Here is a 17,499-nt window from a genome sequence, read left to right as displayed (position 1 = left end):
GAAAAAAAAGAAAATAAGCGGTCTTTAAAGGAGCATGTCACGATCTCAAATTTATTCGTAATCTTAAATCCCTACGGGCTGAGTTTTTATGGATGTTTTGACACTATTTTTCCGCTTTGAAAACTTGGAATTCATTGTAGCCGCTGTGAATCCAGACTGACTACAACCACTGTTCTCTGAAGAAGCAAAAAACAAACTTTCCACAGTCGTTCAAGCCTAGTTTCATATTCAAAATTTAGGTTTTGGATGGTGTGTTGCTGCAGTACCTTATGATTAATAATTAGATTCATGATCGTTTAGTAGCTTTTCTGGAGCTTTCGGTCACTTCACATGACTTTCATCAACATGTTTTTTCTGAGCACTTTCAGGACTTAAAATCCACATTAGTTTGTAAATTCAAGTCCAAAGTTCATTCTTTACCTTGTGAACAGCAGTCAACATAATCTCTCCTCAAGATCCATCTGGTAGCTGCTATGAAGCTTTCGACCATATCACATGATCTTCATCAGGTGATAGTTTGACCAGTTGTCATGCGATTTTAGATGTTCAGATTTCCATTTTTTTTTTTTTTTTTTTTGCCCAACGTCATGACAATCTGAAAGCTTCATTTGCTGAGGAAGATAATGTGATATTATCAAAAGCTCCAGATAAGCTCCTAAATGAACCTGGAGGTCTGAAGTCAGGTTGGTTTCATTTATAGTCGTCCAATATCACAAATCACAAATTTGCCTCATGGGACTTACAATGTGGACAGCATATGACACGCTTTATCTTTAAAACCTTGATTCAGATAAGGAAAACTCTAAGAAAAAAAAAAAAAAAAAGACTTTAACAGGACAAAACAAAACTTGTCAACTACATTTATGGCGACTATAAATTGTGTTTTCACTTATGGACTTTAATGTTTCCACTTTGTTTGTTAATGTCATGCTCCATTATGTCTGGATTTCTGGATTTTGCTTCTTGCCATTTGGAAGCACAAATACGGAAAGTTGCTAAGTATAACTTGAACTTTCTCAGTTTCCCTCACTCATCCTCTCCTTGACATTTTCTGACTTAGATGACCAGTCTGAGCTGGATCTTTTTCTTTTTTAAGTAAAGTGTGACAACAACCCACGCTGAAGACCATCCAGTCTGGATCTCTGATGAAGAGAGTATACAGCAGCTCCCCTCATTGCTGTTATGGCATTGAGGGCTCGGAGCCAGACCATCCAAATGCTGACGTCACCTCCACTTCTGTGCACTGCAACGAGGAGGGAGGGAGGGAGAGAATAAAGTGATTGGTTTACCGGCCCCCTTCTCCATGACACATCATGAAAATAAAAGTGCTGGAGGCCTAAATTATCACATTCACCTTAACAGTGCACTCTCAGATGTTGTTTTAGAGAGGAATCCAAACCAGCAGCACGGCCTGCGGCTAACAGCCCTCCTGACCACAATGTCTGTCACTGCTCTTTGGATAAATAAATAAACAAAGTCAGGACAAAGGTCACTACAGGTTTTGGCAAGGAAACTACCATGATTCCTTTTTTTTTTTTTTTCTTTTTGTGAGATATATTGTTAGAGGTTTTCCCCCCACATATTTTTTTCAATCAGTTCCAGTGATGAAATGGAAACTTGCACTTGTGTGTGTGTGTTTGAGGGAGTTTGTGTTTTACTGCCTGAGGCTAGAAATCTCTTTTTCACTGGTTTCCCTGGTGTTTTAAGTACGGATCAGTGTAAAACCAGCGTGTAAATGAAATTTTGTAATGTTAAGATGGAACAGTCTGTGTGATCTCTGTGACAATTTTATTATCCAGGCTAAAAATAGATTTTTTTATTATTTTTTTTTACTCAAGAAGCTGTTATGTCTCTTAATAAATACACACGGCTTGCATGTTGTTTTTTTTTCTTTTATGAAAGGCTGTGCATTTGTCCTGACCTCACACTGATGAAGCATTACTCACATGGGCAATATTCTGTAGCTCTTACAGGAAAATAATTTCTTGAAATACATAAAAGATTAAGTGCCACACCTAGTGGCAGAAGGGGGTAGAGCATTCACAACTATTTCAATTAGGATGTGGAGCAGTTGCTGGAGGTGATAAAATCCTATCATGGAGCATTTTTACGCATCACTACACTCTGACTCGTTTATTTATGTCAGCTCTGAAGCTGTGTCACTACCTCTCACAACACCGCTGTCACATTTCAGCTCTGATTCCTGACTATTCCCTGCAACGAGCTGCAGAGTTGACGAGCAGCCAACGTTTGAATGTCACAGAGCAGTGCCAGCCAGGCCCCTCGTGTCTCTCCTCACAAGGTAAGTTGGTTGTAACTGAAGGAGAAGGTGACCAACTCAGATTGTCTCCACTTATGAGGTCGCGTGGGTCAGCGTGAAAGGCCCCCGGGCCTCGAAAAACCCCGAAATAAGTGAATGATTTATTCATGCTCCACAATTACAGCCTCTCCAACGATTATCATTAATTTCGGAGGGTGGAGGGGTGGGGGATGTAGTCCTGGGCGCGCAATAAAAGAGGCGTGACGAGATGGTTGATTTGCGGGCCCACCTCATTACACACATTATGCAGATAATTGCTTTTTTGGGCTAGCCTCTAATTATTCAATAGGTCTAAAGTCAGCGGAAGAAAACTAAACCAAGAGAGTGTGTGTAGCGGTTCATTTTTGAGCTCCGGCTGAACTTTAATTTCAACCTTATTACTGAAAATAAGTACTGTAGTTTGGTGATGGATGCATAAGGAATTGGGATCCTCACTTGGATGTGAAATACATATCCACTAGCCTACAATAAAGTCACTATCACAGTTCCACATGCACTAAAAAAAGATCACAGTAACTTTCTTCTCCTTAGAGATGTTTCCATCTAAGCGCAGAGCAGCTGTTTGCGCTCACTAGGACCCAGGGGCAACCTCGTACCGGCCAGTGTGGGTGAGTGTGCGGGGTGGAGGGGGGGGCGAGGGGGGTGGGGGACTACACGAAATGTCATCTTCAACATCTTAAATGAGAAGAAACAAAACTAGAAGTCTCCACACGTGACAGCAGCACGACGCTATATGAGGAAAAAGGCAGCAAGCATCAGGACCAGTTGGGAGTCAGTCACCGCTCAATCTCAGCAGCGCGCAAAACGCAGACTCACTCACCGGCTCTCGTTTTCCGCTTTCACCCCCTCTAAAGAAAGCAACACATGTGAGTTTGTTTCTGCTGCGCTACAGGACACGGACGGGACAAGCTTGAGTGAGGAAACGCAGGTAAACGGAATCTAAGCTTTTACAGAGAGGAGGAAATCCCCCCCTGCTCACCACCTTTTTCCTCCTCCTCGGACCTCTGTTCTCTTCTGGAGACACAAGTTTCTCATACAAAGAGGGATGCTGCATGTTCCCGAGCCGCACTTGCACTCAGAGGGAACCTAAAAGTGGACCGGAGCGGAATTACACTTCATCTGATGCAAGGTATCAGACCAACACGTTATTTCACGGAGCGTCTTGGCGACTATTACGCACGGTTGCGCTTATTTTTTGGAGGGGGCGTTTGAGCAGTACGCATTGCCTTTACATCTGCGATTGTTCCAACACATTAACACACAGTAGAGCTATTAATTTTTTTCACCCCACGTATCATTGTTTAGGTAGGTATTGATTTCGTTACAACTGTTATCACAGTAACCTCCTTTGTTATTCTCCCCGCAGCGCACCAAAACGGACACTTTTATTGACTGGAGGATCAGCGCGCTTCATAAAATGATCCCAATCGGCGACGAGATACTATGTCGCATCTCGTCTGATGTTTGACACATTTGAGGGTCGACTAAAGAAACTGGAGGAGGACATTACAGAGTCAGAGAATTCATCCCAAGCCCTGCTGGCACCTTTTTACTGGAGTCCGAACAACAGATCGCCGTCCAGATGCAGTTTCGACTCTTCTCATTTGCCCTGATCGTATTGAACTGTATGGAGTACAGCAACTGTCAGGCGCCGTCGCACCGCTGGAGGAGAAACAAAAGAGGTAACACGGGGTTATAGCCTACAGGTCTTACAGCAGCATCCAGGGAGTGACTTTAACAGATGGTTTAAGAGTTTGTCTGGGTTACAGGAGGCAACGGCAACAATCCTTAACACACATTCTGCGAAAGTCTCCCTCTCATATGTATGTATGGATTCTCTGTAGGTTCCGATAGAACACAGAGCGCACAGAGCAGGCGGAAAGTCAGAAACAATGTGATTTGAATCAAATATTGATCACTACCTCTGTTTGATTTTGAAAAGGCACAGGTGAGAGTTGCCGATCCGCCACAGATTGTAATTCATGAACATTCCAGAAAATCACGCGGAAAGAAAACTGTACTCTATATTTAAAACACATCTCAGTCTTGCAACACCTGATGTAACTTATTAACCTCTCGAAAGAATATTTTTCCACATTATGTAACTATTTCAGAGTCGGTAGCTAATGCGTAAAATGTGCGCAAAATTGGCCACGCGTGTGACTCTTCAAAATTAATACTAAAACGTGTTACGTCAGTGAATTGGCTAATCGTATTTAAAGCATGCTGTCAGACGGGCTATTAACGCCACTTCCCGATGTTGTGGCCCCAAAGTGCCCAACAAAGGGCGACCTATATTATTTACATGTGAAACTGCTAAAAAGCTGCTGGTGCGGATCCGTCTATAGAGAGCGGCGGCTTATAGAAGGGGAGGGGGTCGTATTGTGAGAGTTATTTAATGAATAGATACGGATTCCCCTTCCCCTGGCCTATGAATTGCACATCTCCACTCCAGCCCCCTAAGCTGGTTTTAATTGATCTCATAACCACTTTGAACAGTTGGTAGGAAACCCGCATAACAATCGCTCAGCGGAGGCGCAGGAGTTGAGGAGGGGATCAGCCCCTTTGTAAATACTACTCTATGCTCTGAATGAATGAGGAGACAGTGGGATTACGAAAAGTGGCCCCCACCAAGCCCCCCTCAGTCCTGTGACATAACATATCACCAAGATCCTCAGGGTGACCATGAGAGTAGACTTGATCTGAATTGCGCACGGGGGGGGGAGGGTGGGGGCATGCGGCGAACTACCGGGCACCAGCAACAGTCCGCGCGGTGTGTTAGTACAGTAGAAAAACTCATTTAAAGTCAGAGAAGAGGGGGGTCTTGTAAATTGTAAGGCAATCACAGATTTAATCATATGCGCTGCGTGCCAGGGGGAACCTCCACACTCTGCAAGCCCTCCACTGCCCATCTGTAAATAATCAGGCAATCACTGCGGGGTACTGGCACACACACGTTCTTCAGCTCCTCTGTGTGTTTCTTTCTCTAAGGACTGTGTGATCTTAGATAGCATGTAGGAGACAGAATGTAATTTTCTTGGCACGATCACTCTTTTTTTGGAAACTGTTTAAATCTGCAGGATGATAAAGGAGCAAAAGCAGTCTTCGCTTTTGTCTTTAGGTGCCTGTTTATCTGTGTGCTGTGTGTGAGAGAGAGAGGGAGGGAAAGAGAGAGAGCGAGGGAGGGTGGTGGTGTGGGCTAGCCAGTGGGGATGAGATCAAGAGGTTAACTTACACATTTGACCTCAAGAACAGCTTTAGGCTGAGTACTATAAGCTACACATTGTTACCGCCAGCTCTCAGAACGGATGTTACACTTGTCAAACTAATCCCATGCAAATATGTACAAGTTTTGCCTTTACAGTAATGTTGAGTGTGTGTGTGTGTGTGCGTGTATGTGTTTGTGTGTTTTGGGGGGAACAGCACTTTGGGCCAAAAGTGCCATTCTAGCAAGCAGTGGCAGCCAGCCAACTTTTCGGTATTTGCTTCCTTCCTTTATTTATCACGGTTATATTGAAAGAAGCATGTGTAAGAGATCATTGTCCAATAGACCCAGAAATGCTTGAATATTTTTCTAGCCCTCAAGGTTCCTGTGACAGCTTTATATACAGCCTGTCTGGCATGCGCAGGGAACTATCCAAACCGTTCAGGAGTGTTGAGACCCAGACACGTTTGAAACCCAATTTGGCCACACTCCGCTCCCCAGGCATAACTGTTTTATGCGTAACAAAACACATCCTGCATAATTTAACAATGTCTTTTTCATTTTGACATGCATGAAAAACTTTTGCCGTTGATATACTGCGTGCGCGTAGCCACATGACCGAGTGAGGTGTAAAGGGTTTAGATGCCATTATAATTAGGGGATGTCAAGGAGAAAAACAGCCATTGCGTACGACTCCAGCCCGCTGAGATGTATGAGCGTACTCAAGATTGGGATCTTTGTGTGGTTTCTGGACTGATCTTGTCTTGCTCACACACTGCATGGCATGACCCAACCTCCCATTTGGCTGTGGTAATTGTACATATACATGTTTTTTTTTCATGTTAAACAGATGACAAAACATATTAAATTTACACCTCCTTACCCCCTATCCTGCCCACTAGAAACAGGGAAACGATGCCAATGAGCCCTGCTATGATATCATAGCTAGACACAAGGGTATTACTTTTCATTTTTATTCTCTGGCTAATGATGCCACCTGCTGACTACATAAAATCAGGCTTGAGTACTAGTGCAGCCTGAAGGAATAGGGATACACAGTGGGCCCCCCAGACGTTTAAACAGGTAATGAATAGGTAATAGCAGTCAGAGTGGTGAAAAGTTGCCATGTGATACCGTTAACCCTTCCACATCTACCCAGAAATCCCAAATTTGAATTCCCAGCAGGCCGCAGCATGTTTCAGATCACATTCAACGGCGTAATCTGTTACTGAACCGTGTTCCCAGATGTTTTGAAGGGCAAACGTGATTAGATGAAACTGGCGCAGTCTATAAGGGTGGAGGGAGTGAGATCAGAGATGCATGACATTTTGTACCACTGGTGAGAGCTGGCAACAAGGGGGTGCGCGGTGTGTTTTTTGACGGCACAGAAAGTAGTCACGATGTGTAGGAATCACAATGATACAGACAGAGAGTGAGAATGTGAGGAAACATAATATTTTCAGGTACTTTACTCCTGTAAACTGACTTTGTGATTTGAGTTTGTTGATAAAATAGATGAAAAAAAGTTTTTTTTGTCCGTATAAAGTTAAAAGGTAGAGCTTCTCTAGATGCAAATTAGCGATTCAGATTCCCAAACACAGTGACCTCTCCTTTCTAAGGCCTGGAAATCGGGCCTCTGTGCGCTGAAAGCTTATACAAAGTCCCAGGTTTGTGGGTGTAAGTGTTAATGTTGGAACCCAGCACTTTGGTGCAATATAATACGTTGATTAAGTGCCTAACGGGGAGGAGAGGGAACACTTCGAGAGGCTGCTTTTAAACCGACCTTGCCACTCTTGCCTTTGGAAAAAGTTTAAAAAAAAAATTAAAAAAAACCCTGCAGATGGTACGTCTGTTTATAAGGCATTCTCACATGATGCCACTCTAATCCAGGTGATGAGAGCCCTGCATCCTGACTTTTCTTTTATTCCATAACACTGAAGGAGTTTGTTATTCACACGAGGCACCGAATTGCCTGCAGATTGATCGCTTTATGGAAAAGCTGAAAAGCGTGGGATAGCAGTAGCCCTCCCTCCTTCTCAACGTCCTCGGTGGTTGTGCTGGTGAGGAGAGGTGGGGGCTTTTTAGGGGATGAGGAAGGCATATTTAAGCAGATCAGCTGGAAACGGCTGAATGTGAACAGCATCACCTGAGAGGGATTACAGCGAGCCGAGTCTTGACCTGAGCCCGAGCTCCGGCGTCAAGGAACAGAGCTCTGTCTTTTCTCTCCCAGGCCCCATCAGCCAAGCCTCGATAAGTGTAAATCTGTGCGTGCGTGTGTGTGTGTGTGTGTGAGACAGAGAGAGAGAGAAAAAGGGCAGAGAGATACACGGACACCCTGCAGGTGCATTTTCCTGATGCTCTAATCAAGACATCAAGTCCAGAGAAAACATACCTCCACCCACCAACTCCTAACTCGTCGACCAATCATGACCACAGTCTGTCTTGAGGATTATTGTGGCCGTTTAGGACAATGATTCACTTATGTGCTATATTGATAAATCACATTAGTCTGACCCAGCCTCCGAACTCTGTCGAAAGACTAGCTCCTTGTTTGACCTACTAACCCATGCATGTCGATCCTGGCCTGTAGCGCAGCTCCTACTCCAAGTCACAGCGGTATCAGATGAAGCTGGTGAAAGGCTCCTCAGTGCGCTCATGCCATGCTACACTGCTGAAAACCCCAGCAGAGGAAAAAACATGCAGTGGCATGAACTTTCTACTGGAGGGAAAGACACAGAGAGAGATTCTTTCAGGGCCCACGTGAGAAAGTGAGGATGATCTGTTTCACAATTTTTTTGTTTTTGCTTTAAAAAAAAAATCTATTCTCCAAGTCTACCTATTATCTGAAGAATTCAATTAAGCTTAATGAATTTAAACAAGCCTGATGATTGTTTATCATGCGTTTATATAGTAGGAACTGAGTGAGGCAGGGAGGTGGGACGGGGGATTTGTATAAATCTCTCGGGGTGTTGCTCCATGTTCAAGCGGGATCTATTTCACAAGGATGAGAAAGCTTGTTTTGTAACACTTTTGCACACTTCCATCTATCACATCACACCAAAGAAACATTCGTTCATTGTGCACAGATTTGGTCCTTTTCTTTTCTTTTTTCGGGGGAATACACGAGGGGATCTTCTCTTCCACCCTCAATCATTGTCATCAGAGGATCCCATATGCTGGCAAAGCCAAATGCCAAACAGATGTTTTTATTTCAGGCTACATTTTACCACACTGTAAAAGTTCATTTTTCGGAAATGTGAAATAAAATGAACTTATTATATAAAATCTTATAATACAATCCATATTTCCTCACGGTGATTGGAAATTCCCGAGCAGCAGACAAAAACCGCAGTGTCCCTCCTGAGCGCGAGGGCGATTTTGTAACCCTCACCTATGTTCGTTCTCTCAATTGTGAACCCCCCCCCAACCCCAAAGCAATTATACCTTAATACGTTTCCTTATAAAGCTACTAAATATGACCAGCCAATTTGTTCCAAATCTCTCAGGTTTATTGGGCCATAAAAATTCTAATGTGGGAATCATTTCTAAGTGCCACACATAAAACAACAACACAAAAGGAGCATTTTTGAAAAAATGACTCATACAAGGGCTTCACAGGTAGGAGAGCTGCCCAGAGCCGGAGATGGAGCCCCTCAGGCTTACACTGAAATGCACTTCCAGACTACTTACCTCTCACATTACTAATACACACCTCTAAAAGAATTCAGTGAAGAGCTGTTTAGAGGTAATGATGTGGATACAATGGGCATCCATTGTGTTTTTCCCCCCAATGAATCTGATCATGGGAATTGTTAAAAATGACCAATTTCCCATTTGCTATTTACAAAATAAAGTACCCAAATCAAAGTTAGAGCAGTAGTTGGACATTTTGGGAAATATGCTTATTCACGAGCTTGCCAAGAGTTAGATAAGAAGATTGTTACCGCTCTCATGTCTGTGTGGTAAACATGCAGCTGCAGCCAGAAGCCAGTTAGCTTAGCTTAGCATACAGACTGGAAACAGGGGGAAACAGCTAACCTGGCTCATCCAAAAATCCACCTACCAGCACCTTTACCCTAATTAACACGTTATATGAAGTTTGTTTGATCTGTACAAAAAATGAAGTGACTCCAGGAAGTCACTGCTCCTGGCCAAGAAATAGTCCAACAAATAACCCCCCATAAAACTGCAACTCGTCATTTTTACACTTTGCTTTTTTATGGATTAAACAAATTAGATACATTAACAGTTAATTAGTGAGCTGTATAGGTGCTAGTAGGTGGATTACCTTTGGAGTTAACCAGGCTAGCTGTTTGCCCTATTTCCACTTATGCTAAGCTAAACTAACCAGCTGCTAACTCCAGCTACATATTTGCTGTACTGATGTGAGAGTGATATCAATCTTCCATCTAACTCATTAAGAGAAAGCGAATAAGCTTATTTGCCAAAATGTCAAACTGTTACTTTAAACAACTTTTTGGCATGAAACTTGGCAAGTGATATTTAATTTGATTGAATATGATTTCCCACCTGCCCTAAATGTCTAGAGGAGATGTACGGATTGAGGGATCTAAGAGTGCTTGGAAGGATGCTTAATGTTTAATGTTTCTAAAAAAAAGGCCATGCACTGTATCTGCCCTTGTTTGCCATGTCAGTGTGTTCCTCTGTGTGCGTGCCGACAAGTACCTATTTTGCATCGATCTGCAAGGCCTGGAAATTCGAAACTTAAGGAGGCCCCTTGAGAAAATACACCAACGTGTACAGAAACAAACACACACACTGACTCTAGTCTGGCGCTAAGGGCTGTTTGCATCAATGCCTGTTCGAATGGCTGTCGCTCTAACAACAGGGAGGCACAGGGCTCTGATCGCTACCCCCGTGCCCACCCCTTAACACTCGACAGATGGACAAGACTGCTTTTTTTCCCCCTCTCCCTGCTTTTATGGGACCTCTAATTATGCTTACACGCCACATCAAAATAAAGCTCAGCATGCAATGCCTTTGGTATGGAGAGGAAGTGAGCTGGTCAGATGCAATAAAGCGTCTCTCTGCGGAGCTCGCCTGTAATTTGGCGGCCCATGTATGGACGTGGAGAGGTAAAGGTAAAGGTGCTACAGCCCCCACTGTTGCCTACTGTCTGGTGCAACATGTCCATCTGTGGAATAACAGCAAATATGATGCATTGACTTGCCAGAATGTCTCACTGTGTTGCTGCAAGTGATTTGCCAATATGATCATGAGGCAGTGTGAAAGATAAACCCTACACACTTTAAAAAACATACAAATATGTGAAAGGATATTTTAGCCCCACCCTAGATGCACCCAAGCCAGGGACTGTAAGCGGGCCTCTGTTATGGCTTTGTTATGGTTTGGGCTGTGGTTGGGGTTAATGTTGGTAATTGGGCACCCTTAGACTAAATGAAGACTTGCCTGTGGAATTAGGCCTGGACTAGTTGGGACAAGAGCTCTGAATACTACAGTGGGTAAGGCTTACATTGGATTTTTTTTGTTTTCTTGGGCATGGAACTGTGTCGAGGTTGGCTTGTGCTTCTATCTCATAGCTCTCAGGCCTTGTGGTGTGAGGAGGGGAAGGCCTCATGGCTGCCTGCGGAGTGCAGAAGCACCCGGTGTGTTTTTAATCAGGAACAAGGCTGGGAGTCATTACTGGGCCTCAATGCTGAGCTCATTGTCTCTCTGACTCCCTCTGTGGAGAGAGAGGAAGACAGGGAGCGAAAGGGGGGGGGACAGAGAGAGCAACGTAGCGTGCATGTCAGATGTAAAGAGGTCTTAGAGGGTCATCCCCCTGCAGATGTATGTGGTCAGAATAGAAGGAGCAGAGGGAAGGAAAGTGATGGGAAGAGAGGATGCATGCAGCAGTGGAGGAGTGATTCAATGAGACGTGCATCTGTCTGTTATCAGAGCAAAGCAATAAGACTGCAGATCAATCATGTAATGGAAGCTTGAGTATGCATCGTTTTGCCTTGAGGCAGCAGTGTATTGCTAGTCCCGCCAGAGTTGTTCAAGATCACACCCTAATTGTCGCTCATCTTGATGAGCTGTGTGATTACTTCTGTTTCTACACAACTGCTAGCTAACTGGCTAGCATCCTACTTGTCAAGCTGTAAGCACATGATCCATGACTGGCCTCTCAGCTCTTTCCTGTCCTTCAGCGTGGAAAAACAACACAGATGTTCACTGTTTTTGAACATGTATTATGTGGTGCATATTAAGCTATTCTGTGTTTTTTCCTCACTGCCTTGCCCTATTTTAACTATAATTCCTCTATTAGCTTCACCCTGCTTGACAAAACCAGCTAACCTGTGAGTGTCACAGGTAGGAAGACCTTTAGTTTACAGAGGGTTAAATCTGTTCTAATTAATATTTTTATATTAACAACCCACAGACAATCATGAGCAGACTGTGCAGTTCCCCTCAGCTCTACAGAGCATTTTAGCTTCTTTCAGCTCATTGTTTTAGTCTTACCGAATGCAACTTATGTTTCAGTCCCATTTGCTCTCATCAGTGAGTTCCCAGCAGCTGTTTTTTAGCAAAAAAGATATGATGAGCCCACTATACTCTACCTGCTGAGGACCAAACAAAAACTGGCAGACAAAGTTAGCAGCTGTGAACATAGTGCTGTATTTAACAGCTAAAAAGCCACATATTTTTCTCAGGACTAAATGTGAGTGAATATTGGACGTACATTCTTCTGGTGGCCAGAAACATGACACCAAATGACTGTTGCTCTGAGATAACTGGATGTGTAAGTAACTGCTAACAAGTCTGCCATATCAACTTTACAAGTTGAATAAATATGTCAGTGTTGTGATTACAGCTTTTTGCATTACCTTCAAGTGGACAAAGGAACAATTAATGGAAGTTTAAGATTGAGGTTGTTGTGTTAGTGTCCACCAATTTTACCAAAGAGGGTGGGATTTTTTCACAATCTGAGTACAACCAGATTCAATGCTGACGCCCTTTCACAATCAGGCCTTTGTGGGCAGATCCAACATTTTGTCAATCCAATTACATCTCACTGTTTGTTTCCATGGATTTTGCAGTTGGGTTGCATAAGTAATATTGCCTCCAGGCTGGTGACAGATTAAAGGAAAAACTTGAATAAATGAACAGAATGCTTTGATGAGTGTAAGAAAAACCTATGCTATGGTGATGGCTCTGTCATCTCAACATAACTGAACACCTATGGGAGATTTTGGGAGGGAGATGTTAGAAAGAAAAACCTTCATCAAAACACCAAGTCTTTTGGTAGAATGGTGCTAATCCCTCCAGTAGAGTGCCACAGACTTAGAGAAGCTGTTGTGGAGGCTCATGTTGGCCTAACTAAGAGACTAATTGTTTTTTTCTCTTTCATTTGTCACCCATTTATAGCTTGGTGCAGGGTTATTAGTTCAGCAGTAAAATTTTTGGCTGCTCCTTATATTCATTTACAACAAACACTAAACATGATGAATCTCAGGTGTTACCATGCCACTATTTACCACTCCTCCTTGGTCACAGTTCACTGAAATGAACTGTCGCTGCACAGTGGATGATGCTTTTTATCAAATGCTATCATTGGAATGCATTTGAGTTGTAAATTTCTCTCCTAAAGACGTGCCTCCACCCAAATGGGCCCAGCCCTGTTCACTGTAATACAATCCATGACTGGCCCAGTCGTCGTGTGGTTGTGGTCTTAGTTGTTGTTTGTCTTGTTGTTGTCTGTGTTGACTTATTGTAAGCCCATGTATGTTTCTGTGCTTTGCTCTGGCTGCATGCCACAGAGACTCAGGACACAGATCCACACGCACACACATTCTGTAAAAAGAGAGAGTGCAAGTCTAATTGTGGGGGAAATTTGTAAGCTGTTATGATTTTATCGCAGCATATTTTAATGTTGCTCTTTGTAAAAGAGGACATCAATTGTGGTGACTGCTTTTGACTTTTATCTCCCCATTAGGGTTTCTCACTAATCTTGTTTTAGGGTCCAGACAATGAAACAAGACTGTGGTAAAGACAAATGCTAGGCAAAAAAGTATAACACTTTAAAAGAAGACCATTAACATTTCTCAGATTCCTTCACTCTTTTCCCCCTCTAGTTATGCACTTGTATTACATCTTGGCTGACTTCTCCTTAACTGGATATTATTTTATTTGGACTGGGGCCAGGTCTCAGGAGCAGCGGCTTTAGCTGTGTAAACAGCTGTCACCAGCAGGAGTCATAACTAATAGGTATCTGTAGACAGGGGTCACTTGTAGTTTACATGTTTACTAGCTAATGGCTTTAGAGATGGTACTGCCTTGGTGCAGTAATGGACAGTAGTGAAGTGTAATGGACAATGTGGGGCTGGTTATCATCATCATTGAGCACGAGTGCACACATGCATATGCATATGAGTAGCTAGGACTGTATATTCTTAAAAAGAACTCACGTAACCTATGACGTCAAAGGTGATTTTTGGAGAATAAGTGATTACATTTAAGAGATTTTTTTGTTCTGGAGCAGCCTTACTGTTTAGAGAAGACGAGACAACTCCTGTGGATGAGTTATTGCATAGCTCTTTGGCACATCCAATGCCCTGGAACAATGTTGTAACAGCAGCCAATACATGACAACCCAATTTGTTGCTCATTTGCAGCAAACACTGTGGCATGTAGGCACAAGACAGGTACAGCTTCATGCATATGATTCTGTAGCCTCCATGTAACAATACACCCAACACCCTCTTGCCACCCAGAGATTCTGGATGCAACTCTGTCTCCTCATCCAAAAGTTCCTTTTATTGCAACATCTAATACCTTAGTTTGATTCTAGCTCACCTGCATACCGAAGTTCAGTTTTTTTGTGGCAACATGTTATATTTCCACACCCAGAAGCACATGTACTTCAGTTCAGTACTTTCACTGAGATGATATTAACTTTGAACAAACACCATTGTATTCGTTGATCTTTATGTGCTCTGTTTGGACTTTTTTTATACACTCATCCTTCACACTTTATGAAAGCATTTATCCTAAGCCTTTTTTCCCCCAAATGGCAGTGTAGGAAAAAAATGACCTCCGAGGGTTTAGTGTGGGCTTCTAGAGCTAACATAAGCCGGTCCAGTTAAGATGCCTGGGCACTGCCAGCCATTCAGGTGCAGTGTTGTGGTAGTGTGTGAACATGAGGCCAGATGTGACCTAGACACCTGCTAGAGGAGGAGGTGACTGCTATCATCTGGATACAGTATATATGTCTAAACATACTGTGAAGGCCTGTGAAACATACCTCAGATGAACTTCTCTCCCAAGTCTTTTGTGTGTGTGTGTGTGTGTGTGTGTGCGTGTAAGTCCTGGTCTGTAGTGCACTGGTGACTTTAACTGGAATAAACTTTTAAAAGAACAGTCGAGTTATTGATCAAGACATGGCCACATTTAAAGACAGCTGGTGCAACATATTAACTATCGGCAGCTCCAGCACAAAAACACCAACCTGAAGAAAGGATTTACATAAATAGTTTCCAATATTTAACCTTCTAACAACCCCTAACGGTGCATTCATTTCTCTGATGGGAAACAGAAGTCATTTATGTGAGAAAACAAACAAGGTTGTCTTAGTTTCCCGTGAACGACTTAATGTAGATATTGGATCCAGCTCAGTTTTTCTGGAGAAAAATAAGGCTTTGATGTTTAGGGTTTCTTTGTGGCAGGCACCATGTGTGAAAGTGAGACCAGGTCTTTGCCATCTGTCCCCTGTGGTGCACTCCACTTTTGACCCTGGCGATCACCTCAGATCTCCCTGTTGGCCTCGGCGGGCGAGGAGGGGTGTGAGGTTGTATCTTGTTAAAGGGTTAATGAGGTAGAACTTTGCAGCAGACACATTGTTCCTACTTACGGTCAGTATGAAGAAGATGGCTGTAGTCAGTTAGTATGTTTATTGAATTTTATTTTATGGGAGTGAGTTCTTGTTTTTGTTTTCCTTTTTCATTATTTTGTCTCCATCTTTAATCCGAAGCACTTTGTACTTCCCAGAGTCAATCAAACAGTGTGACGTCTTCTTCCTATTTGTGCCTGTGGGTGAAATTTGAGGTAGTTTAGGTAGCACTCTTTTGCTCCTGTGTTGCATATGCTGACTACCTTGTTCTTCTACTATATTAAAACAAGTAGAAATATAAAACTCAGCACTTCCTGTGTGTCTGAGGATTTTGTCCCTATGCATTAACTATCAGACACTGTGTTTCAAAAATCTAATTAAAAATCTGTTATTAAGTGGCTACAGACTGAATCCTGTGCTCTGCAACCAGCAGTATTGGCTTAGTAATCAGGGACTTTTACTGAAGTTTAGAAGTCCATAAATTAAAAAAGTGAAAAAAAACAGAACAGAACAAAACAAAACAAAACAAAACAAAACAAAACAAAACAAAACAAAACAAAACAAAACAAAACAAAACAAAACAAAACAAAACAAAACAAAACAAACAAAAAACCAATAATATTCACTCTACTTTTATCTCTGTTTTGGTCTCCACCAACTCCTCAGGGAAATATCTTTTATAGCTGCTAAATGCTCCACTATATTTACCAGCTAGTTGCTAATTTTGTCTGTTTGCTGTTTGGGGCTGGCAGGTAGCGTTAAATGGGTTTATATGAGCTTTTTTACTAAAAACAGCTGCCTGTTGTGACGGAAAATTACACTATGAAAGCTGGCTGTAAAACCAAAACAATTAGCTCAAAGATGCTGAAACTATGGAGGAGGATTAGGGCCACATTTATTTGAGTTTTATAAAAATTTATTTGAATTCTTAGTTTAAACTCAGAATTCTGACTTTAAACTCAGAACTCAAATAAATTTTTCACATGTGGCCCTCATCCTCTTCCATATGAAACACTCAGTAGTATTTTTGGTAATTCTCTCTGTCACAACATTAGACATAGTCATTTTATCCATTGTTATTATAAAAAATATTGATTAGAACAGCTTTACCTATTTCATTGAATTTGAAAGTTCTTTCTTGACCTTGAAATCAGTAGTTTGACAAAAAAAAAGCAGCATATGGAGTTTGCTCAGTAATAGAAAAGTAGTCACTATTAGTTAGTTAGTAAATTGTTACTTAGTAGTAAACTCCATCCTCTAACAAAGACTGTGATATCTGTCTGAAAGCAAAAGTAAGTGGACTTTGAGTTAAGAATATTTTTGTCAAAACTGTAGTTTTAGTTTCGATCATTCATTCATTTTCTTTAATAGAACTTTAATAGCTTTGTATAAGCATTTTTAATGCAGGATTTTCACTTTGACTGATTTAATGAGCCATAAAACCATTTGTACTTTAAGTGAAAGTTTTGGTTACTACTTCCAGCACTGTCAATCAGTGGTAGGAAATAATAAAACTGTTATTTATACGATGATTTTATAGTTTTTTTAGTTGACAATCTGTTTTTGTGTGACACTTCAACAAAAGACAAGTATCTCCCATCTGGATCTGCAGCTATGTTGCGCTTTCTGGCAAGTATGAGAAATCCGCATCCAACTCTTTTGTTTTTCAGATGTGTGAGCTGGAAGTTGGGATGAGTTTAGTCAAGGTGATGACAAATGGGAGAGAGAATATGGGCTAGGCGGGGAGAGACAGAGCAATGCTGCATGGGGTGCAAATATGCCAAGCATGCCCGCCGACTTTACTGATCCTTGCCTGTGATGTCCTCGTTCTCCTTGCGCACCAAGGGAAATCCACAGCCAAGTCCCACTCAGCGGTGTGTATGTGTGTGTGTGTGTGTATGTGTATGTGTGGGAGGGTGTGGGTGTGTGAGTGAGTGAGTGAGTGAGTGAATTACTAGACTTCCAGCACATTGAGCTACAGGTGTGAAAATTAGGTGTGAGGTTTATGTGTGATGAATTACCAACATGTGGGCTAATCGGAGCCACTCCACCTTTTCCTCCACCCAGCCTTTTCTTCTTTCTATTTTGAGGGGAAACACATTTCTCTCACAGCTTGAGTGGATT

The 17,499-nt window shown here is 42.3% G+C and overlaps 1 protein-coding gene across 4 annotated transcripts in view; it reads left to right on the top strand.

The window, feature by feature from the left end:
- The first annotated feature begins 2,042 nt into the window (after positions 1–2,042).
- rspo2 (R-spondin 2) overlaps positions 2,043–17,499 on the top strand; it is a 64,122-nt gene continuing 48,665 nt past the window's right edge. The window contains exons 1-3 of one of the 4 annotated variants that reach the window (XM_042424265.1): positions 2,049–2,080; positions 2,195–2,302; positions 3,687–4,002. In XM_042424265.1, coding sequence (XP_042280199.1) covers positions 3,903–4,002 — 100 coding nt within the window. In that variant the 5' untranslated portion in view covers positions 2,049–2,080; positions 2,195–2,302; positions 3,687–3,902. Of the gene's footprint in view, positions 2,303–2,990; positions 3,450–3,686; positions 4,003–12,268; positions 12,289–17,499 lie in introns of those variants that run through there. The other 3 variants (XM_042424264.1, XM_042424266.1, XM_042424267.1) reach the window with 3 other exon arrangements.

This window comes from Thunnus maccoyii, chromosome 10 (assembly GCF_910596095.1).
Source record: "Thunnus maccoyii chromosome 10, fThuMac1.1, whole genome shotgun sequence".
Lineage (NCBI taxonomy): Eukaryota > Metazoa > Chordata > Actinopteri > Scombriformes > Scombridae > Thunnus > Thunnus maccoyii.
The sequence above is the reverse complement of the archived record's forward strand: the minus strand, read 5'-3'. Positions and strand labels throughout refer to the sequence as shown.